The 17,449-nt window shown below is 43.7% G+C and overlaps 1 protein-coding gene across 1 annotated transcript in view; it reads left to right on the forward strand.

Moving 5' to 3' along the window:
* The first annotated feature begins 12,744 nt into the window (after positions 1–12,744).
* Positions 12,745–17,449, forward strand: part of FUT10 (fucosyltransferase 10) — a 69,096-nt gene continuing 64,391 nt past the window's right edge. The window contains exon 1 of the mRNA XM_068971073.1: positions 12,745–12,885. Within this exon, the coding sequence (XP_068827174.1) occupies positions 12,805–12,885 (81 nt within the window). The 5' untranslated portion in view covers positions 12,745–12,804. The remainder of the gene's footprint in view (positions 12,886–17,449) is intronic.

A 17,449-nucleotide genomic window follows, 5' to 3' on the forward strand; every position in this document is an offset into this window, starting at 1 on the left:
TTACCACCTGGACTACAGCACTCTCTCTGTATTAAGTAGGAGAAATCGTGTGGGGTTTTTTTTTCAAGCTTTTTATCTTGTATTGCAAGAGACCCCGTTTAATTCCTGGATCGGGAAGATCCGCTGGAGAAGGGATAGGCTACCGGCTCCAGTATTCTGGCCTGGAGAATTCCATGGAGTGTTTAGTCCATGGGATCGCGGAGTTGGACAGGACTGAGAGACTTTCACTTTTGCTTTCATTCTTCCCCAACCCCCCTACCCATCCAGGCTGGCACACAGCATTGTGTAGCGTTCCATCTGCTGTATAATAGGTCTTTGGTAATCAGAAATGGTGTCTTTTTTCTCAGTTTGGTTTCGTATAACACTGTCGCTGCTCACCACCACCGGGTGAGTTCTGTGAATATATTTTTAGCTGAGGTATAATTAACATGTATTAATTTCAGGACTATAACATAATGATTTGATGTTTATGTTGCAGAAGAGTCACCACCTTAAGTCTAGTTAACATTTATCACTATACATAGTTACAAATTTTCTTCTTGTGATGAAAAGTTTTTATTCTTTAGCAATTTTCAAATTTGCAACAGTGTGATAAATTATCAATACCATACTATTTATTATATATACATACCATGCTGAATATATATGTATATATACATATATGTGTGTGTATATATATGTCCCCTCCAATCATTTCATCCCCACCCCACCACCCCACCACCCCACCACCCCACCCCTCCCCTCTGGCCACCACCAATCTGTTCTCTGTAGCTATGAGCTCTGTTGTTTTGTTTTTAGATTCCATATATAAGTAAGATCATAGGGTATTTGTCTTTCTCTGGATTAATTCATTTAGCATTATGCTCTCAAGGTCTATCCATGTTCTTGCAAATGTCAGGGTTTCATTCTTTTTATGGCTGACTAATACACCATTGTTGGAGAAGGCAATGGCACCCCACTCCAGTACTCTTGCCTAGAGAATCCCATGGACAGAGGAGCCTGGTAGGCTACAGTCTATGGGGTTGCAAAGAGTCGGACACGACTGAGCGACTTTACTTTCACTTTTCACTTTAATGTACTGGAGAAGGAAATGGCAACCCACTCCAGTGTTCTTGCCTGGAGAATCCCAGGGATGGGGGAGCCTGGTGGGCTGCTGTCTATGGGGTCGCACAGAGTCGGACACGACTGAAGTGACTTAGCAGTTAGCAATACTCCATTGTACATATATATGTATGTACATATATGCCGCATTTTCTTTTTAAATTCATCCATCAGTAGACATGATTGTTTCCATACTTGGTTATTGTAAATAATATTGCAATGAATATGGGAGTGAGTCTATCTTTTTGAGTTAATGTTTTCATTTTCTTTGGATAAATACCCAGAAGTGGAATTACTGGATCATATAAGTGGTTCTATTTTTAAATTTTGGAGGAACCTCCATACTGTTCATGGTGACTGCACCAGTTTACATTCCTATTAGCAGTGTTCAAGGGTTCTTGAACATTTCTCCACATTGAGCATTTCTCTACATTTTCACCAACACTTGTTATTTCTTGTCTCTTTGATAACAGCCATTCTAACAGGTGTGAAAAGATACCTCATTGTGGTTCTGATTTGCATTTCCCTGATGATTGGTGATATTGAGCATCTTTTCATTTACCTGTGGCCATCTTGTATGTCTTTGAAAAAAATTATCTGTTCAGATCTGTCCATTGTTTAATCAGATTGTTTGTGGGTTTTATTTGCTACTGAGTCATATGAGCTTTTTAAAAATATATTTTGGATCTTAACCCCCTATCAGACATATGATCTGCAGATATGTTCTCCCCTTTAGTAACTTGCCTTTTTGCTTTGTTGATGGTTTCCTTTGCTATGCAGAAGCCTTTTTAGTTTAATGTGGACTCGTTTATTTTTGTTCCTGTTGCCTTGGCTTTTGGTGTCAGATCCGAAAAATCAGCACCAAGACTGAGGACAAGGAGCTTACTACCTATGTTTTCTTCTAGGGATTTTATGATTTCAGGTGTTACCTTCCAGTCTGTAGTCTATTTTGGGTTGATTTTTGTGCATGGTGTTAGACAGTGGTCCAGTTTTGTTCTTTTGAATGTGGCTGCCAGTTTTCCCAGCACTGTTTATTGAAGAGACAGTTCTTTTTTCATTCAATGTTCTTTGCTCTTTGTTGTAAATTAATTGACTGTATAAGCATGGGTTATTTCTGGGCTTTCTACTCTGTCCCATTGATCTGTGTGTTTGTTTTCAAGCCAATAACATACTGTCTTTTATTACTATAACTTGGTCATATAGTTTAAAATTGGGAAGCATGATGCCTCAAGCTTTTTTCTTTCTCAAGATTGTTGTGGCTATTTTGAGTCTTTGTGATTCCATACAAATTTTAGGATTGTTCCATTTCTGTGAAAAATCCTATTGAAATTTTGATAGGGATTGCATTGAATCTATAGATTTCTTTTGGTAGTATGGACATTTTACTAATATTAATTCTCCCAGAACACAAGTACAGAATACCTTTCCATTTATTTGCATTTTCTTCAGTTTCTTTCATCAGTGTCTTACAGTTTCAGTGTACAAATCTTTCACTTTCTTGGTTAAATTTATTCCTGAGTATTTATTCTTTTTGGTACTTTATCCTATCATATTCCCTACACAAATATTATTATACATTTACGTAGTTTTTTTTTTAATGTCCTATAATCTTAAAGCTCTATGTGTAAAGAAAAAGTTATGGAATGAATTATCATTGCAATTAGTATTAATAGAAATTTGACTTAAGACACCGCTGTCTTTTCCAACATGTCTCATCTGTCCCTTAAATTTTCTCATAGTCAGTTAAGAGATTGCCCTTCTTTTAAAATTCCTTGTTTCTTTATTTTTGGCTGCTCTGGGTCTTTGTTGCTGGGCGAGGACTTTCTCTAGTTATGGCAATCGTGGGCTACTCTCTCGTGACAGTGCAGGGGCTTCTCGTTGCCGTGGCTTCTCTTGTTGCGGAGTGCGGGGGGTCTAGAGCACACGGGCTTTAGTAACAGCAGCTCGCGGGCTCAGGAGCTCGTGGGCTTCAGAGCTCCAGGTCAGTAGTTGTGGTGCATGGGCTTAGCTGTCCCTCAGCATGTGGAGTCTTCCCGGACCATATTTTTTGAGCAGAATATGGGCCTGATCTGGTTTGTGACTTGAAAAGATCACCCTGGCTTCATATGGAGGCAGGTGTGGAAACAGGGAACCTTTGGGAAGGTACTGCAGTAATCACGAGGCCGTGATGTCGAGCATCTTTTCATATACTGATCTGCCATCTCTATATCTTCCTTGATGTGTCCAGGTCTTTCACCCATTTTAAAAATTGGGTTGTTTGCTTCCTGATTGTTGAATTTTAAGAGTTTGTTGTATATTTTGGATAATCAGACTCTATCACATATAACTTTTGCAAATATTTTCTCCTAGTCTGGACTTGTCTCATTCTCTTGACCTTTATTATCTTTTAATGTTCACAGGGTTAGTAGGCATGACCCTTCTTTTACTTCTGATGTTAGTATTTTGTGTCTTCTCCCTTTTTTACTGGTTATCCTAGAAAAGCATTTGTCAATTTTATTGATCTTTTCAAAGAACCAGCTTTTGATTTCCTTGATTTTCTGTTAATTCTCTGCTTTCAATTTCATTGATTTCTGCTCTAATTATTATTATTTCTTCTCTTCTGCTTACTTTGAATTTAATTTGCTACTCTTTCTTTAGTTTCCTACAGTGGAAGCTTAACATATTGATTTTAGATGTCTTCTTTTCTAACATTCAATGATATAATTCAATGTTACAATTTCCCTCTAAGCATTGCTTCTACTGTATCTCATAAATTTTGATAGGTTATATTTTCATTTTCATTTGATCCTAAATATTTTTATTTCTCAGATAATTTTTCTTTGACCCATGTGTTATTTAGAAGTGTGTTCTTTAATTTTCAAATATTTGGAGATATTCCAAAATACCTCCAAATATTTTAGAATATTTCTATTACTGATTTAATTGGTTTCTACTGTGATCAAAAGCCATAGTTTGTATGATGTCTGTTCTTTTAAATATGTTACAATGTGTTTCGTGTCTTTTGACATATATACCTGTCTTTTGATGTACATACATATGCATGTTTCCTAGCCGTATACCTTCGAGTAAAATTGTGGATCACAAAATGAGTGCATATTTGGCTGTAGTGAATACTGACAGACAAGTTTTCCAAAGTGGCTGTAACAATTACACCCCACCAAGCACTCACTAGGACTTCCCTAGTGGCTCAGACGGTAAATCGTCTGTCTACAATGTGGGAGACCTGGGTTCAATCCCTGGGTTAGGAAGATCCCCTGGAGAAGGAAATGGCAATCCACTCCAGTACTACTGCCTGGAAAATCCCATGGACAGAGGAGCCTGGTAGGCTACAGTCCATGGGGTCACAAAGAGTCGGGCACGACTGAGCGACTTCACTTTCACTTAAGCATGCACTAGAGTTCCATGTGGTCCACAGCTCGGCCTTTGCTCTGTGTTATGTTTTAAATTCTGTAGCCATTGTGGTGGGTGTGTAGTAGTGTCTCATTATAGTGTTAATTTGCATTTCCCTGATGACTAAAGCAGATAACAGAGGTGCTGGGCACTGGTGCTCTCAGGGCCTGGAGGAGAGTGAGGCAGGCCCTGGGCAGCAAAGAGCAGTCACTGTCTGCAGATGTGCCCAGGAGGTGCATGACTCTTAATCCCTCCTCAAATTTTTATCCCTAGACACTCACCTAGTCCTGGCCCTCCCAAAGTCTGAAAAGACCCCTCTAGGTTTATCCCTTTCGGTCTAGACTAGGCCAAAATAATTTTAATTGGATTCTCTGAATTTAGAAGTCAAGTAACTAAAATCACTTTTTCTTCCCCAGTAAAATAGAGCTAAGTGATCTTCCTGCTCAGTCTACCAAACACTGACAGCTGATGAAAGGTACCGAGGCCTCTGCTTTGCTTAAAATGTTCTCAGTTTTCCTGGATAGGTGACTTTGAATGAGCTTCGATCAGAGTTTGAGAAGCAAAAATCCCTGGTGGCTCAGTGGTGAAGAACCCTCTTCGATCCCTGGGTCAGGAAGATTCCCTGGAGAAGGAAATGGCGATCCACTCCAGTATTCATTCTTTCCTGGGAAATCCCACGGCCGGAGGAGCCTGGCGGGCTAAAATCCATGGAGTCACAAAAGAGTCGGACACGACTTAGCGACTAAAACAACTTGCTTTAGAAGAGGATCTTGGGAGCCTCCTAGGAGCTTTCCAGAGGGTGGAGCGCCTGGGACAGGCAAGGGAGGGGCCGGTGGGTGTTTCCCGGGCAAGGAGGTCCTGCAGGCTTTTAAACACAGCATCCGCGCGAAAACCCGGATCTAGGATCGTCAGGCCTGGACGCACTCAGGGTTATTATCCCTTCTTCCAAATCTCCTCCCCGAGTTTTCGCTCGAGCTGCGGCTGGGAAGCGAACCGAAAGTGAAAAACCGCGGGGCTGCACCCGGGCGAGCGCGCCTCCTTCTCCGCGCTGCGGTGAGTACCATCTTAAGGGTCTTTCCTGAGCGATGGCTTGGTGGGAGCAGGGTCTCGGTGCGGAGAACCGAAAAGAGACTTTACAGAGGCGCGCCGAAGCTGAGACTCTGCTCGCCGAACTCACAGCCCTAGGGAAACCTCTTTGTGCCCAGAAGGGAGTGTGTGTAAGACGAAGACGGAGTTCTGTGCTGAGAAAGTGTCCCCGTCCGCTTTGGGAAACCTTGGGCAGCCAGGGACCCTCCCTGAGGTGCAAACCCATCTGGCTGCTGAAAAGCACAGGTGGGAGGGAGGTGATGTGCAGGGGCCTCGGCGAGAGCGGGTTCCCGCGCTCCCCCCCACCGTCCCCGCACCCCCCAAGGAAGGTTTCGCATCCCGCCCCGTCTGCCACCATCTTCCCAGCCCCACTAACTCCAGAACCTAACTCCACCTCTGTGCGCTGTGAACAGCTTCCTTCTCCCTGTCTTGACTCAAGCATCACTTGTTGCTAGAATTGTGTGCTGAAGTAGGAACGAGGCTGGCTGTCCAGTTGGGGAGAGCGTTGCCTGTTTAAGGCAGAAGATGCCCTGGGAAAACCCCGGAACTGCAGGCTTTGCCTACGATATGCAAGCCATTTCTTAAGTATTTTGGTACCCGATTAGCATCCTCAGAACACATTTTATGTAAGCTATGGAAGGAACATTGGCGTGATTTTAAGACGTTTCCTGGGACTCTTTTAATGATTCTATAATATGTAGCAAATGCCACGCAAAATGACTGTTTTTCTTAGCACCATGGCTCCAGCAGGCTGCCGGCTCCAAACCCCCAACACCACCAACAGAATCACCCCCTCCTACCCCCCTCCGCACAGCGGTCTGAGATAGTCGGGGAGAGTAGTATTCATGTCCCAACTTGGATTGTTTATTTCAGTTAAGGGCTACGTGCAGTTTTGAATTTGGCAAGTTGGTCTTCAGGACCTCGTTCTCCTTTTACGTCCTCCATTTACTGAAGATGAGACGCCCCCCTCCCACCCCGACACGCAGGGCCACTCGTGGGCGTTAGTGACGTCATTCTACAACTGGGGCATTGTTTCTCCTGCCCGGCCCACGTGGTCTCTCTAGAGAGGACCTGGATCTTGCCTCTCTGTCTTGAATAAGCAGCCCCGGGTATTTGCACAATGAAGTGGCAGAGACACCAGTCTAGCCTCAGCGTTAGAACTTTCTCCCTCTCCTGCCTGAAGCCAGAGGCAGTGTCCTAGCCCGGCTGCATCTTTTAGGTCAGCCCCTTTTTTGGCCTTGCTGTGGTGACTCTTCATTTGCTGCTTTCCTGCTAGATGGCAGTGTGTAACAGTGAATTTAAATACACAGTCTCAACTGTTACTGTTCTTGTGGCTCATCACTCTTCAGTTTAAAAAAAAGTATTTTTCAAGTTTTTTCTTGCAAACAACATATTTGAAAAAAATTTCGAACCAGAATTAAAGTTAGGAAATAAAGAAAATGAACATATTGTTTGGACAAACAATGATGTTATTCATGTAAGTGTAAGCATTGCTCAGTTTGCAGGCATTTCCAACCCATATTTAAATCCTTTCTAAATTTGGAATGTATAAAGTTGATTTCAGGTGCTCTGTGATGACCTACCTAGATGGGTAAGAGAGGTTGGGGGTGGGAGAGGGGTCCCAGAGGGAGGGGATATATGTATGCTGCTGCTGCTGCTGCTGCTAAGTCACTTCAGTCGTGTCCAACTCTGTGCGACCCCATAGACGGCAGCCCACCAGGCTCCCCCATCCCTGGGATTCTCCAGGCAAGAACACTGGAGTGGGTTGCCATTTCCTTCTCCAGTGCATGAAAGTGAAAAGTGAAAGTGAAGTAGCGACCCCATGGACTGCAGCCCACCAGGCTCCTCCATCCATGGGTTTCTAGGCAAGAGTGCTGGAGTGGGGTGCCATCGCCTTCTCCACATGTAGCTGATTGACTTCATTGTGCAGCAGAAACTAACACAACATTGTAAAGCAATTATACTTTTTAGAAAAGAATTGATTTCAGTATGAAATCCAGTACCTATTTCACATACTAGCATTCTATTAACACAATAAGGATTTGTAGTAGAGTTCTTGACTGTGAATTTTTTTAAAATTAAAAACAATTAAGTTCATCCTTATTGACAGTATTTTTCAGATATTTATTTACTTCAAAGTAAGATCTCAGTTTTTAAAAGTTAATGCTGAATTAGTCAAAAGGAGAATGAAGATCAAGTAACCCTCAGTTGTCATATAGAAATATTTCTTGTTTTATATTTCCAGAAATCTTTAGATTGTGATGACTCAGCTTGTCCCGATTACTGTCTCTTTAATTGATTGATTTTTCTTCTATGGAGTGTTCCTGGGCACTGTTCATGAGATCAGAGAACTTAATTTTGGGATAAAGATCCTCAGAAGATTATTTGTTCCAGCTCTTTGTTTTGAGGCACGTGAAGTATTAGCCAGATTTTATCATGTTATTTGATTGTTTCCTCACTCATGATTATAGGAATGATCAAAGCAGCTGAGGGATTTTTAGTTCCTATCTTTGCCAGGAAGGAAAATTTTTACAGAATAACCAGTAAGCCCTCCTGGAGAAAGAACAGTTATAAAGAACACCTTCCAAGGAAAAAGAAGCTCAGCTCTTAAGTGTCATACAGAATCTTCCCAATAGTGGACCACCCCCCTCTTCCATTTAAAAAACCTATTGTTTTTGAATGCTTCTGTTTGGGTCTTCATGTCAGTCTTTTTATTTAGTTCTTTAGTGGGTTTGTTTTTATCTAGAAACTAGACCCACTAAGTGAGATTGTATTAATACTGTATACTTTGAGTGCTTCAGTTTGTGTCTGGAATTTAAGAATTTAAGAATGGCATCACTTTCAGGAATAGAAGAATGAAGGTGCTCATGCTACCGCTTCCATCCTCCCATTAATCTTTCTTTTTTATTAATACAGTCTTTTTTTTTAGTTGAAAAGTATTTATTTATTCGGTTGCTCTGGCTCTTACTTGTAGCATGCAGGATCATGGAAGTTCTTTAGTTGCCACATGCAAGATCGAGTTCCCCAGCTAGGAATTGAACCTGGCACCTCTGCATTGAGAGTATGGAGCCCTCGCCACTGGACCACGAGGGGAGCTCCTAATCACCAGTCTTGATTCCATCAGCTGCCAGTATCTCTTTCTCTCTCTTGTGATTCTCTGTCTCTCCTGCACTGTGTGCTTGGTCCAAGAGGATGACCCTCCCAGACAGAAATCTGTAAGGCAGAGCACCACCCAAAAAAGAAAAAAAAGCTCCACAAAGTATGCAGTCCATTAAAAAAGAGTGAAGAACACATTAACACAAATAAGTGTTAATCAAGAAAATGGGATGAAAAGGGAAACTGTGGAACCACCACGCCGTGCTCATCAGGTGCCCAGGGGACAGTCTTTCTGCTAATTAACAACACTGGTCCACTGTTTTGTGTGTTTGGTCAACTTTTTAATGTTTAACAGTTATTTTATTTTCACCCAATAAAGCAGCTTTAAAGAGTTGCCTAACCTCCCCCAGCATTCTGTCCACTGATGTAGTAGAAATAAGCACAATGAATGGCCCTATATCGTCTGACCTGGCACTAGGGTGGAGTAAGGCTTCTCAAAGCAGGTAGCCTTGAATGCCCAGAACGGCTCTGGTAGGGAAAGAGGTATGGGTGTTGTAGGTAGGGACCAGAGCACAGAACAAGAAACTATATTCCAGGAACAGCTAGAACAAAGCGTTTGTCAGGTAGAAGGTGGAGGAGTAGGGCAGAGTCCAGAGACTCTTGTTTTCTGAGCTAATGAATTTGGTCTTTATCTTGAACTCTTTGGCATTGAAATCCATTGATGGATTTTAATCAGAGGAGAGATACCCAGTCTACATTCCAACAACATCTCTGAGCTGAGTGGGGGATGCTAGCAGTTCAGAAATCCTAGTTATCAGACTTTTTATTTTTTATTTTTATTTTTTCCCACACCGAGAAGCATGTGGCATCCTAGTTCCCCAACCAGGGATCGAACCTGACCTAGAAACACAGTCTTAACACTGGACTGCTGGGGAAGTTCTTATCAGGCTTTTGGAGTCACCAAGTAGGAATAGATGTGGAGTGCAGGTGAAGTCAAGTAGAGTCGAAGGCAATGAGTTAAAAATTGCCTGGAGCTTTGTCCAGAGGTCCTTAGACTTTACTATCTGCCTGCCATGTCATCTGTCTTTCCCAGGACAGCAGCCCCTACTTAAGGGATGCTCCGAGGATTTTATACATTATGAAATGAAAACATCTTGGAATGTATTCATTTGAAAAATGACACTTTGGTGTGAATAACGTGTCTGGTAATTAGACATATTCCTTCAAAAGACTTTCCCTGGCATAACCTCAAACTCAGTTAACAGTTGATTATTAACGCAATGATTTCCCTGGTGACTCAGACGGTGAAGCGTTTGATCCCTGGGTCGGGAAGATCCCCTGGAGAAGGAAATGGCCACCCACTCCAGTATTCTTGCCTGGAAAATCCCATGGACAGAGGAGCCTGGTGGGCTACAGTCCATGGGGTTGCAAAGAGTCGGACAGGACTGAGCAACTTCACTTCACTGTTAACCCAAATAACCCACCAGTTACTAGAGGAGAGAGGATCTGAGACTTCCCAGATCTCTCTGGTGGGTGTCACCCAGGGTTGGCTTCTCATTTTCCACTCAGGACCACAGGGCAGAAATCACTGGAGTCCCATGGCTGAAGCCCTTGACCCAAACCGGGGACTGGCCCTGCATGGCTGGGGCCGTGTGGGAAGCTGGCATCCTCAGGCTGCTAATTCACTAAGACGTCTAGTCTCCCTCCTGTCCATTTTAATTCAACAAAAAGAAGAGAACATGGAAATGATTTGGGACTGAAAGTGTTGCTGTGTTTGACGGGACAGCCCCTGCAGGACTATGCGGTGGTGACTCTCAGCTCCAGACCCCTCTCCAGGCGGCAGATGGCCGGCCCCAGGCCATGTGCACGGCCCGACGATGCGTCTCAGAGCTCAGCACTTGGGTCAGGCGGGTCGGTTAGTGAGTCCACTTCACCTGTTATCGACCTGGCTGAGCAAACACACACTGCTCGAGCCTGAGAAGGGGTGTTCTGGGGGTGCTCTCTTAGAAGTGAGGGTCTGAGATTCACCCTGAGGGCAATGAGGAAACAGAAGGGAGCTTTCTTCTTGGGGTCTCTTTGTCTTGGAGCTTGTCGGCCTTCAGGGTGCTCTCTGCAGGTCCATCTGTCGCCCCCAGTCGGGGAACCGCTGATTTGATGACAGACTCCCGGGTAACTCATGCCCTATGTGTATTAGATTGATGTGCCCCAAGGCCTGGTTGGCTGCTGCCTGCTCTAAATCATCAGACCATCTACCCTAGCTGATTCTGTTCTTTAGTACTGGGTGTTTACCCACACTTCAGTCCTTGAGACCGTACTGTGTACATCTCGTTTGGGAGCTATGACCTCTATTGAGATTCTTTGGATGAAAGGGATTTTTGTAACCTTAAATTCTTCTGGCTTGATTTGTGAAAAAGTGAAAGTGTTAGTTGCTCATTTGTCTCTGAACCTTTTGTGCCCCAGTGGACTGTAGCCCTGTATTCCATGGCTACTCTGTCCATGAGATTCTCCAGGCAAGAATACTGGAGTGGGTTGCCATTTCCTTCTCCAGAGGATCTTCCCGACCCAGGGACTGAACCTGGGTCTCCTGCGTTGCAGGGGATGTTTTACCTGTTCAGCCACCAGGGAAGCCCAGAATGAGAATGAGAAGAGCAAACGTTTATTGGGTATTTCTTTTGTGTCAGGCTCTGAAATAAGTGTTTTACCAATTTTATCTCATAGAATTCTCACAGTAACTCTCTAATTGGGCACCTCTATGACCTGTATTTTGGGAATTGAGTCGTGGAATCACAGACAGTCTGAGGAGTTGAGATTTGAATCCTGGCAGGCTGACTAGAGCCCGTTTTCTTAGACCCTGTGGATTGTAAAACTTCTGCGGATGAAAAAAAAAAAAGAGCTTTTGGCTGTCTCAGAGACCAAGAGTCATTTTGTTGCTGAGGGGAAGAAATAGCCTGGACTTAAAAGTTGATCAAGGTAGATGCGTGAGAGGGGAGGACACCTTTAAAACCAAGGTTTTAAAGCAGAATTCTGCATCACTTTTGTATTTCTCATTGGATCTTCAGTTCCATATCTGAGAGGTATACAGTCAGATCTTAGGACCAGGTCCTTGGAGCACCCTCTTCCTCTGAAATGTGGATCCTTGCTCCTCTGAACTCCACGGTGTGGTTTGCTCAGCATGTTTGACTTCAGGGAACCCCAGGAATAAGAGGCATTCTGTGGGACTATTTAGTTCATTTGAAAAGCTTTTGGAAAAGACCATCCATTTCTGATGGATGGACACCTTATTTCAAGACATCCAGAGAACCATATTGCCCGCACAATCCACTGCTTTAGTGCACTTGCTGTAAAAGACTAAGCAAATAAAGCAGTAACCTAAATTCCTTATGTTGTGGCTGAAGTGGTTTTCCCTGGCGGGAACTGAGGTCAGTCAATCATTTGCCATTTCTGAGCAAAGCCTGAAACGTTTGTTCTTTCCCTAATTGTTACAGGACTGAGTGGACAGTCACAGCTATTTCTGCTCCACTTGTCTGTTCTTTTGAAACTTAGATGAAAGGAAATGATCACATGTCAGTGACTTTTGGAATTCAAGTCTGATGGCAAAGAAAATTAAGTGGAAGCATCATTTTAGTCTCGTGACCTGATTGTCGATCTCTCACTCTCCTCTAATGGACTGTATGACCTTGAGCAAGTCTCTTCACCTCTCTGGTCTTAGTGTCCTTATCCATGAGTGAGGTGTTAGGTCTAAATGACCCCAAAGATTCCTTTTAGTTTTAAAGTTTTTCGTTTCTACACTGCAGCCCTGCAAGACTGCATTAATAAAATCTCCTGTGCTAAGGCCAAACTGTTGTTCATTTGTTACAGATATTTTTTGGATGTCTTCTGGTTTAAAGAATCCCCAGCTGCTCTGATGATAGCTTAAGAAGACTGCATGCTGTTCCCTTTCAGTGCCAAGCCAGGCTCCCTCAGAACCTCACATCTCAGTCCTTCATGGAGCCCGGGTCCCAGCAGGAATGGCAGCGGAGGAAATTGGCATGCAGATGGTTCCTCCACGTGAAGTTGTCTTGGTCTGCGGGCCGACTCGAGAACACCTGGTAACCAGGCTCGCCCTCTGGCAGTCACCCAGGGCAGGGCAGCATGGTGCGGATTCAGAGGGGGCAGCTTCTGGCATTTTGCCTGTGCATCATTGCTACTGTCTTTCTGCTCATCACGCTCCAGGTACCAAGAGCTTGGGTCGTGTAGTGTTGATTCCTGGGCCTCTTCCCCTACCCCCACCCCCATCCCATGCTCGCCAAGGACTTTACTTTTTGCTTCGTCTCTCAGGGTCAGGATGTTCTCTCTAAGGCAAGAAAAATACTTTCTTTTTATAACATATGGAATTGAGGTTTAGTGAGTGGATGTGGTAGGTAGAAACAAGATCAGTGAGTTGGGAAATCAGTTTGTGACTCGCAGGATCCTAGTTTTAAGATTTTTTTGGATGTGGACCATTTGTAAAGTCTTTGTTGAATTTGTTGCAGTATTATTTCCTGGTTTGGACCAGGGATCGAACCCACAACCTCTGCATAGGAAGGTGAAATCTTAGCTACTGGACCACCGGGGAAGTCCCGGAGTCCTGGTTCTAGAAGAGCCCTGTCTGTCTTGTTGGCTCAAGACAACTCTGAACAAAGACGCCCTCAATATATCCATGAGCACTGAGTAACAGCCCAAATCGTACTACTGATGGCAAACTGCAGTTAAGATCCAGATGAAGGTTTAGCTTGGATGACTTCCTCCCAAGTCATGACCCCTTCTGAAAGATGCCATTCTTGAAGAAGCAGTGACTATTCCAAGAACAACCTAGTTTGTTCTGCAGAACACAAACGTCAGCATTAATACATTTGTTGGTAGTAGGGTGAATGAACTGAAGCATTTCTTCAGTCCTCCCATTTATCTCATACGGTTGGTTCTTCTGAACTTCATTTGCTGATTTCAAAGTAAAATAAAAATCTCACAGTGAAGGTAAAAGTATAAATATGAGTTCAGATTTCTTAGCCCCCACTTGTGTCCCTCATGTCCGTTTCAAAATCCAAAAGGACTTTTAAAGATTACTCGTGGATGTGAGTAGTCACATCCAGGCCTGATGGAGACAACAGTGTCCTCTGGGCATTTTATTCTGGAGGATTGCCCTTCTCCTTGATTAGGACTGAGTGAATATACCATCACTTTGGCAGGTAGTCTGTGCTGTTTCCACCACCTTCCCCTGCCAGGTTGAGATTCTGGTCAGAGCAGACCCCTGGCTCTCATTGTGTCTCTCTTGGAGGTAAGGATCTAGGACCTGCTTGAGCTGGAAAGGCTGCAGTTTTCTGCTTCATTCTGTGGGAACTTATGAGAAAGCTTTGATCTTACTAGACATTTGGCCTCTTTTCCGGGCTTGAGGAATGCCTGTGTACAAGTTAAGAATTTTGCTTTTGATGTCAGAATAAATTACCATGCTTTTGGTAGGCATGTCATCTCTAAGTTTCCAGAATAGAAGAGGTAGTGGCGTGTTTATTGGAGCTGAACCTTCACCTGGATCTTGATTGCAGTTTGCCATCGGTGGTCTGATTTGGGATGTTACCCAGTCCTCATGGATACATTGAGTACTTCAACTGTTCAGCATTGCTGTAATACTATTTTTATTTGAACACTATAAAATGAACAAATATAATGCCTGTATATTTAGTGTCATAGTCTGTGCACAGGTTGGAAAAGAATTTCCAGACACGAGGCAGAATGAGAGGAGAACAGTTTATTAGAGTGTGAGACACTGTTAGACAGTGGGCAGGTTCAAGGGGAGCCGACCCCTTTTGTGGTCTCCACAGTGCAGGAGACCTGGGTTCGATCCCTGGGGTGGGAAGATCCCCTGGAGGAGGGCACGGCAACCCACTTTGGTATTATTCCCTGGAGAATCTCCATGGGCAGAGGAGCCTGGCAAGCTATAGTCCATGGGGTTGCAAAGAGTTGGACATGACTGAGCGACTAAGCATAGCACGGCACAGCCAATTTTTATAGCCTCAAGACAGAAAAATTCCTGCTGGAAGGGTAACATGAGATATTGGTTAGGATGCTAGAGGGTAGGTATTTTTACCTAATATAAGGTCAGGGGGGCTCCTGGCAATGGTTGCTATGGTGCTTAATCAGTTCCAGAGATGACCTTGGTGCAGGGGTCCACATCTGTGCCCTTGGTACAAGGCTGTACACCTGTGACCTTGGTATCGAGCTCCACATTTAGGACCGTTCCTGTTTTTACTGGCTTGTAAGCTAGGCAAGATGAAATAATTTGCCACGTAGGTAGGGAAAAGGAAGGCTAAATTAAAACAAAAAAATCATGTCATGAATCCTGCATTAGTTTGCTAGGGCTGGGATTTCTTTGGAAGGAATGATGCTAAAGCTGAAACTCCAGTACTTTGGCCACCTCATGTGAAGAGTTGACTCATTGGAAAAGACTCTGATGCTGGGAGGGATTGGGGGCAGGAGGAGAAGGGGCCGACCGAGGATGAGATGGCTGGATGGCATCACAGACTCGATGGACGTGAGTCTGAGTGAACTCCGGGAGATGGTGATGGACAGGGAGGCCTGGCGTGCTGCGATTCATGGGGTCGCAAAGAGTCGGACACGACTGAGCGACTGAACTGACTGACTGACCATATATAAAGTACCAAAGACTGGGTTGGGTGGCTTACACAACAGGAATCTATTTTCTCAGAGTTGTGGAGGCTAGAAGTCAAGGTCAAGGTGTCAGCAAGCAGGGCATTTCTCTGAGGCTCCTCCTTGGCCTTGTGGGTGCTGTCTTCTCCCCGGGTCTTCACATGCTCCTCTTCCTATACTTCTCTGCTTCCCTGTCTCCTCTTTTTATGCAGACACCAGTCATTTTGCATTAGGGCCCACTCTGATGACCTCTTTTTAACTTAATTGCCTCTTTTAAGACCCTGTCTCCTAGGTCAGTCACATTCCGAGGTGGGAGGGGTTAGGGCTTCAACATATGAATTTGGCCAGGGGGCCAGGGGAGGGGGCACAGTTCAACCCATAACAGATTTTATAACATGATTAATAATCTCAACTTGAAAATGTTTTTCATTGACCTACAGTTAAACTAAAGCATTGTGTTTCTCTGGAGGAAGTCATTCATCTGAGCCACTGTTTTTGATTCACATTTAACTATATTTTGTGTATAGTATCTGTAAATTCTTTGGGTGTATGGTATCTTTACTTTTTTTTTTTTTTGAATTTTATTTACCTTTCAGTTGCACAAATAACTGATGAAATCATTTTACAGCAAATCTAAGACATATTATTCCACTTGGACTTTCTTTAATGTGATTCTCTAACACAGGGGCCGCCAATGTCTAGGAGCTGATGCCTGATGACCTGGGTGGAGCTGATGAAATAATGATAGATATAAAGTGCACGATAAGTGTAATGTGCTTGAATCATCCCGAAACCATCCTCCCCCCAGTTTCCTTCCCCCAGTCCGTGGAAAAATTGTCTTCCATGAAATCGTTCCCAGGTGCCAGAAAGGTTGGGGAACCACTGCTCTCACAGATGGGAACTTTAAATTTAGTATAACCATATGACTGTTGTCATACTCAGCAAAAGTAATATTACTCAGGACCATCTATGTCTCAGGCCATATTAAAGTTTCTCCAGTTATCTCAAGAAAACTTTTAACTGGTTGATTTGAATCTGGAATAAACAAATCCACATTTTGAATTTATCTCAAGTTTTGTGGATTTTTTTCTATAAAAGTTTCTTCTGCCCCACATTTTATTCCATGTCATGGGTTTGTGGAAGAAACTAGGTCATTTGTCATTTTGAATTTCCCAGATTTTTGATTTGGCTGATTTTCTCCTCATGGTTTTGTTTAATATGTTCCTCTGTGCCCTGTATTTCTTACCACCTGGTACTGATGTCTGAGGCAAAACATTTTTTAAAAAGCTGTTTGGTAGGACAATCTCTCCTTGAAGCAATCCTTGTTATTTGAATATGACCTTATGCCTTGCACAGTAGATGTTGATCAGAAATGTGGAGCAAAATTTGTCTTTGAAGTTATACCCATGATTTTCTCAACGTGATTCTTTAAAGTCGCTGGTTGTACATTTGCAGGGAAAGGCTGAGTGAAAGTATAGAGCATTTGTGGCTAAAGTCAACACTGTTCCATCACGCTCTGGGGAGCAGCCATCTTATTGCTGTGCCGTGCTTAGTCGCTCAGTCATGTCCACCTCTTTGTGACCCCATGAACTGTAGCCCACCAGGCTCCTCTGTCCATGGGATTCTCCAGGCAGGAACACTGGAGTGGGTTGTCATGCCCTCCTCCAGGGGATCATCCCACCCCAGGGATCGAACCCAGGGCTCCCGCGTTGCAGGCGGATTCATGAAAGTGCCAGGGACACTGTTGGCAAGGGTTTTTGGTTTTCAGTGACAGTTTTACTGTTCTAATGATGACTTCAGTGTCACAAGTGAGCCATGCTTTTCTCCAAGGCTAATAGAATTCTTTCCTCCTTTTGGAATACTGTGTGGCTTTTTGCCAAGTGGCTCTTAATAGTTTTTTTGGCCTTGGATCCCTCAGAGAATCCAGTGAACATTACAGACCCTCCGTCACATCAGTGGGCAGGGGCCCTTTTCTGACACCAGAGGTAGCAAATGCATAAAGAAGACACCACCCTTGGCTGCTGAGAGTGGGGCCTGAGGGCCAACAGATAGTCTCTTCTGTTGACTGGTGGAAAAGTTAATACACGCAAATACATCTTCTTTTAACTGCTTTATT

This window comes from Capricornis sumatraensis, chromosome 4 (assembly GCF_032405125.1).
Source record: "Capricornis sumatraensis isolate serow.1 chromosome 4, serow.2, whole genome shotgun sequence".
Taxonomy (NCBI): domain Eukaryota; kingdom Metazoa; phylum Chordata; class Mammalia; order Artiodactyla; family Bovidae; genus Capricornis; species Capricornis sumatraensis.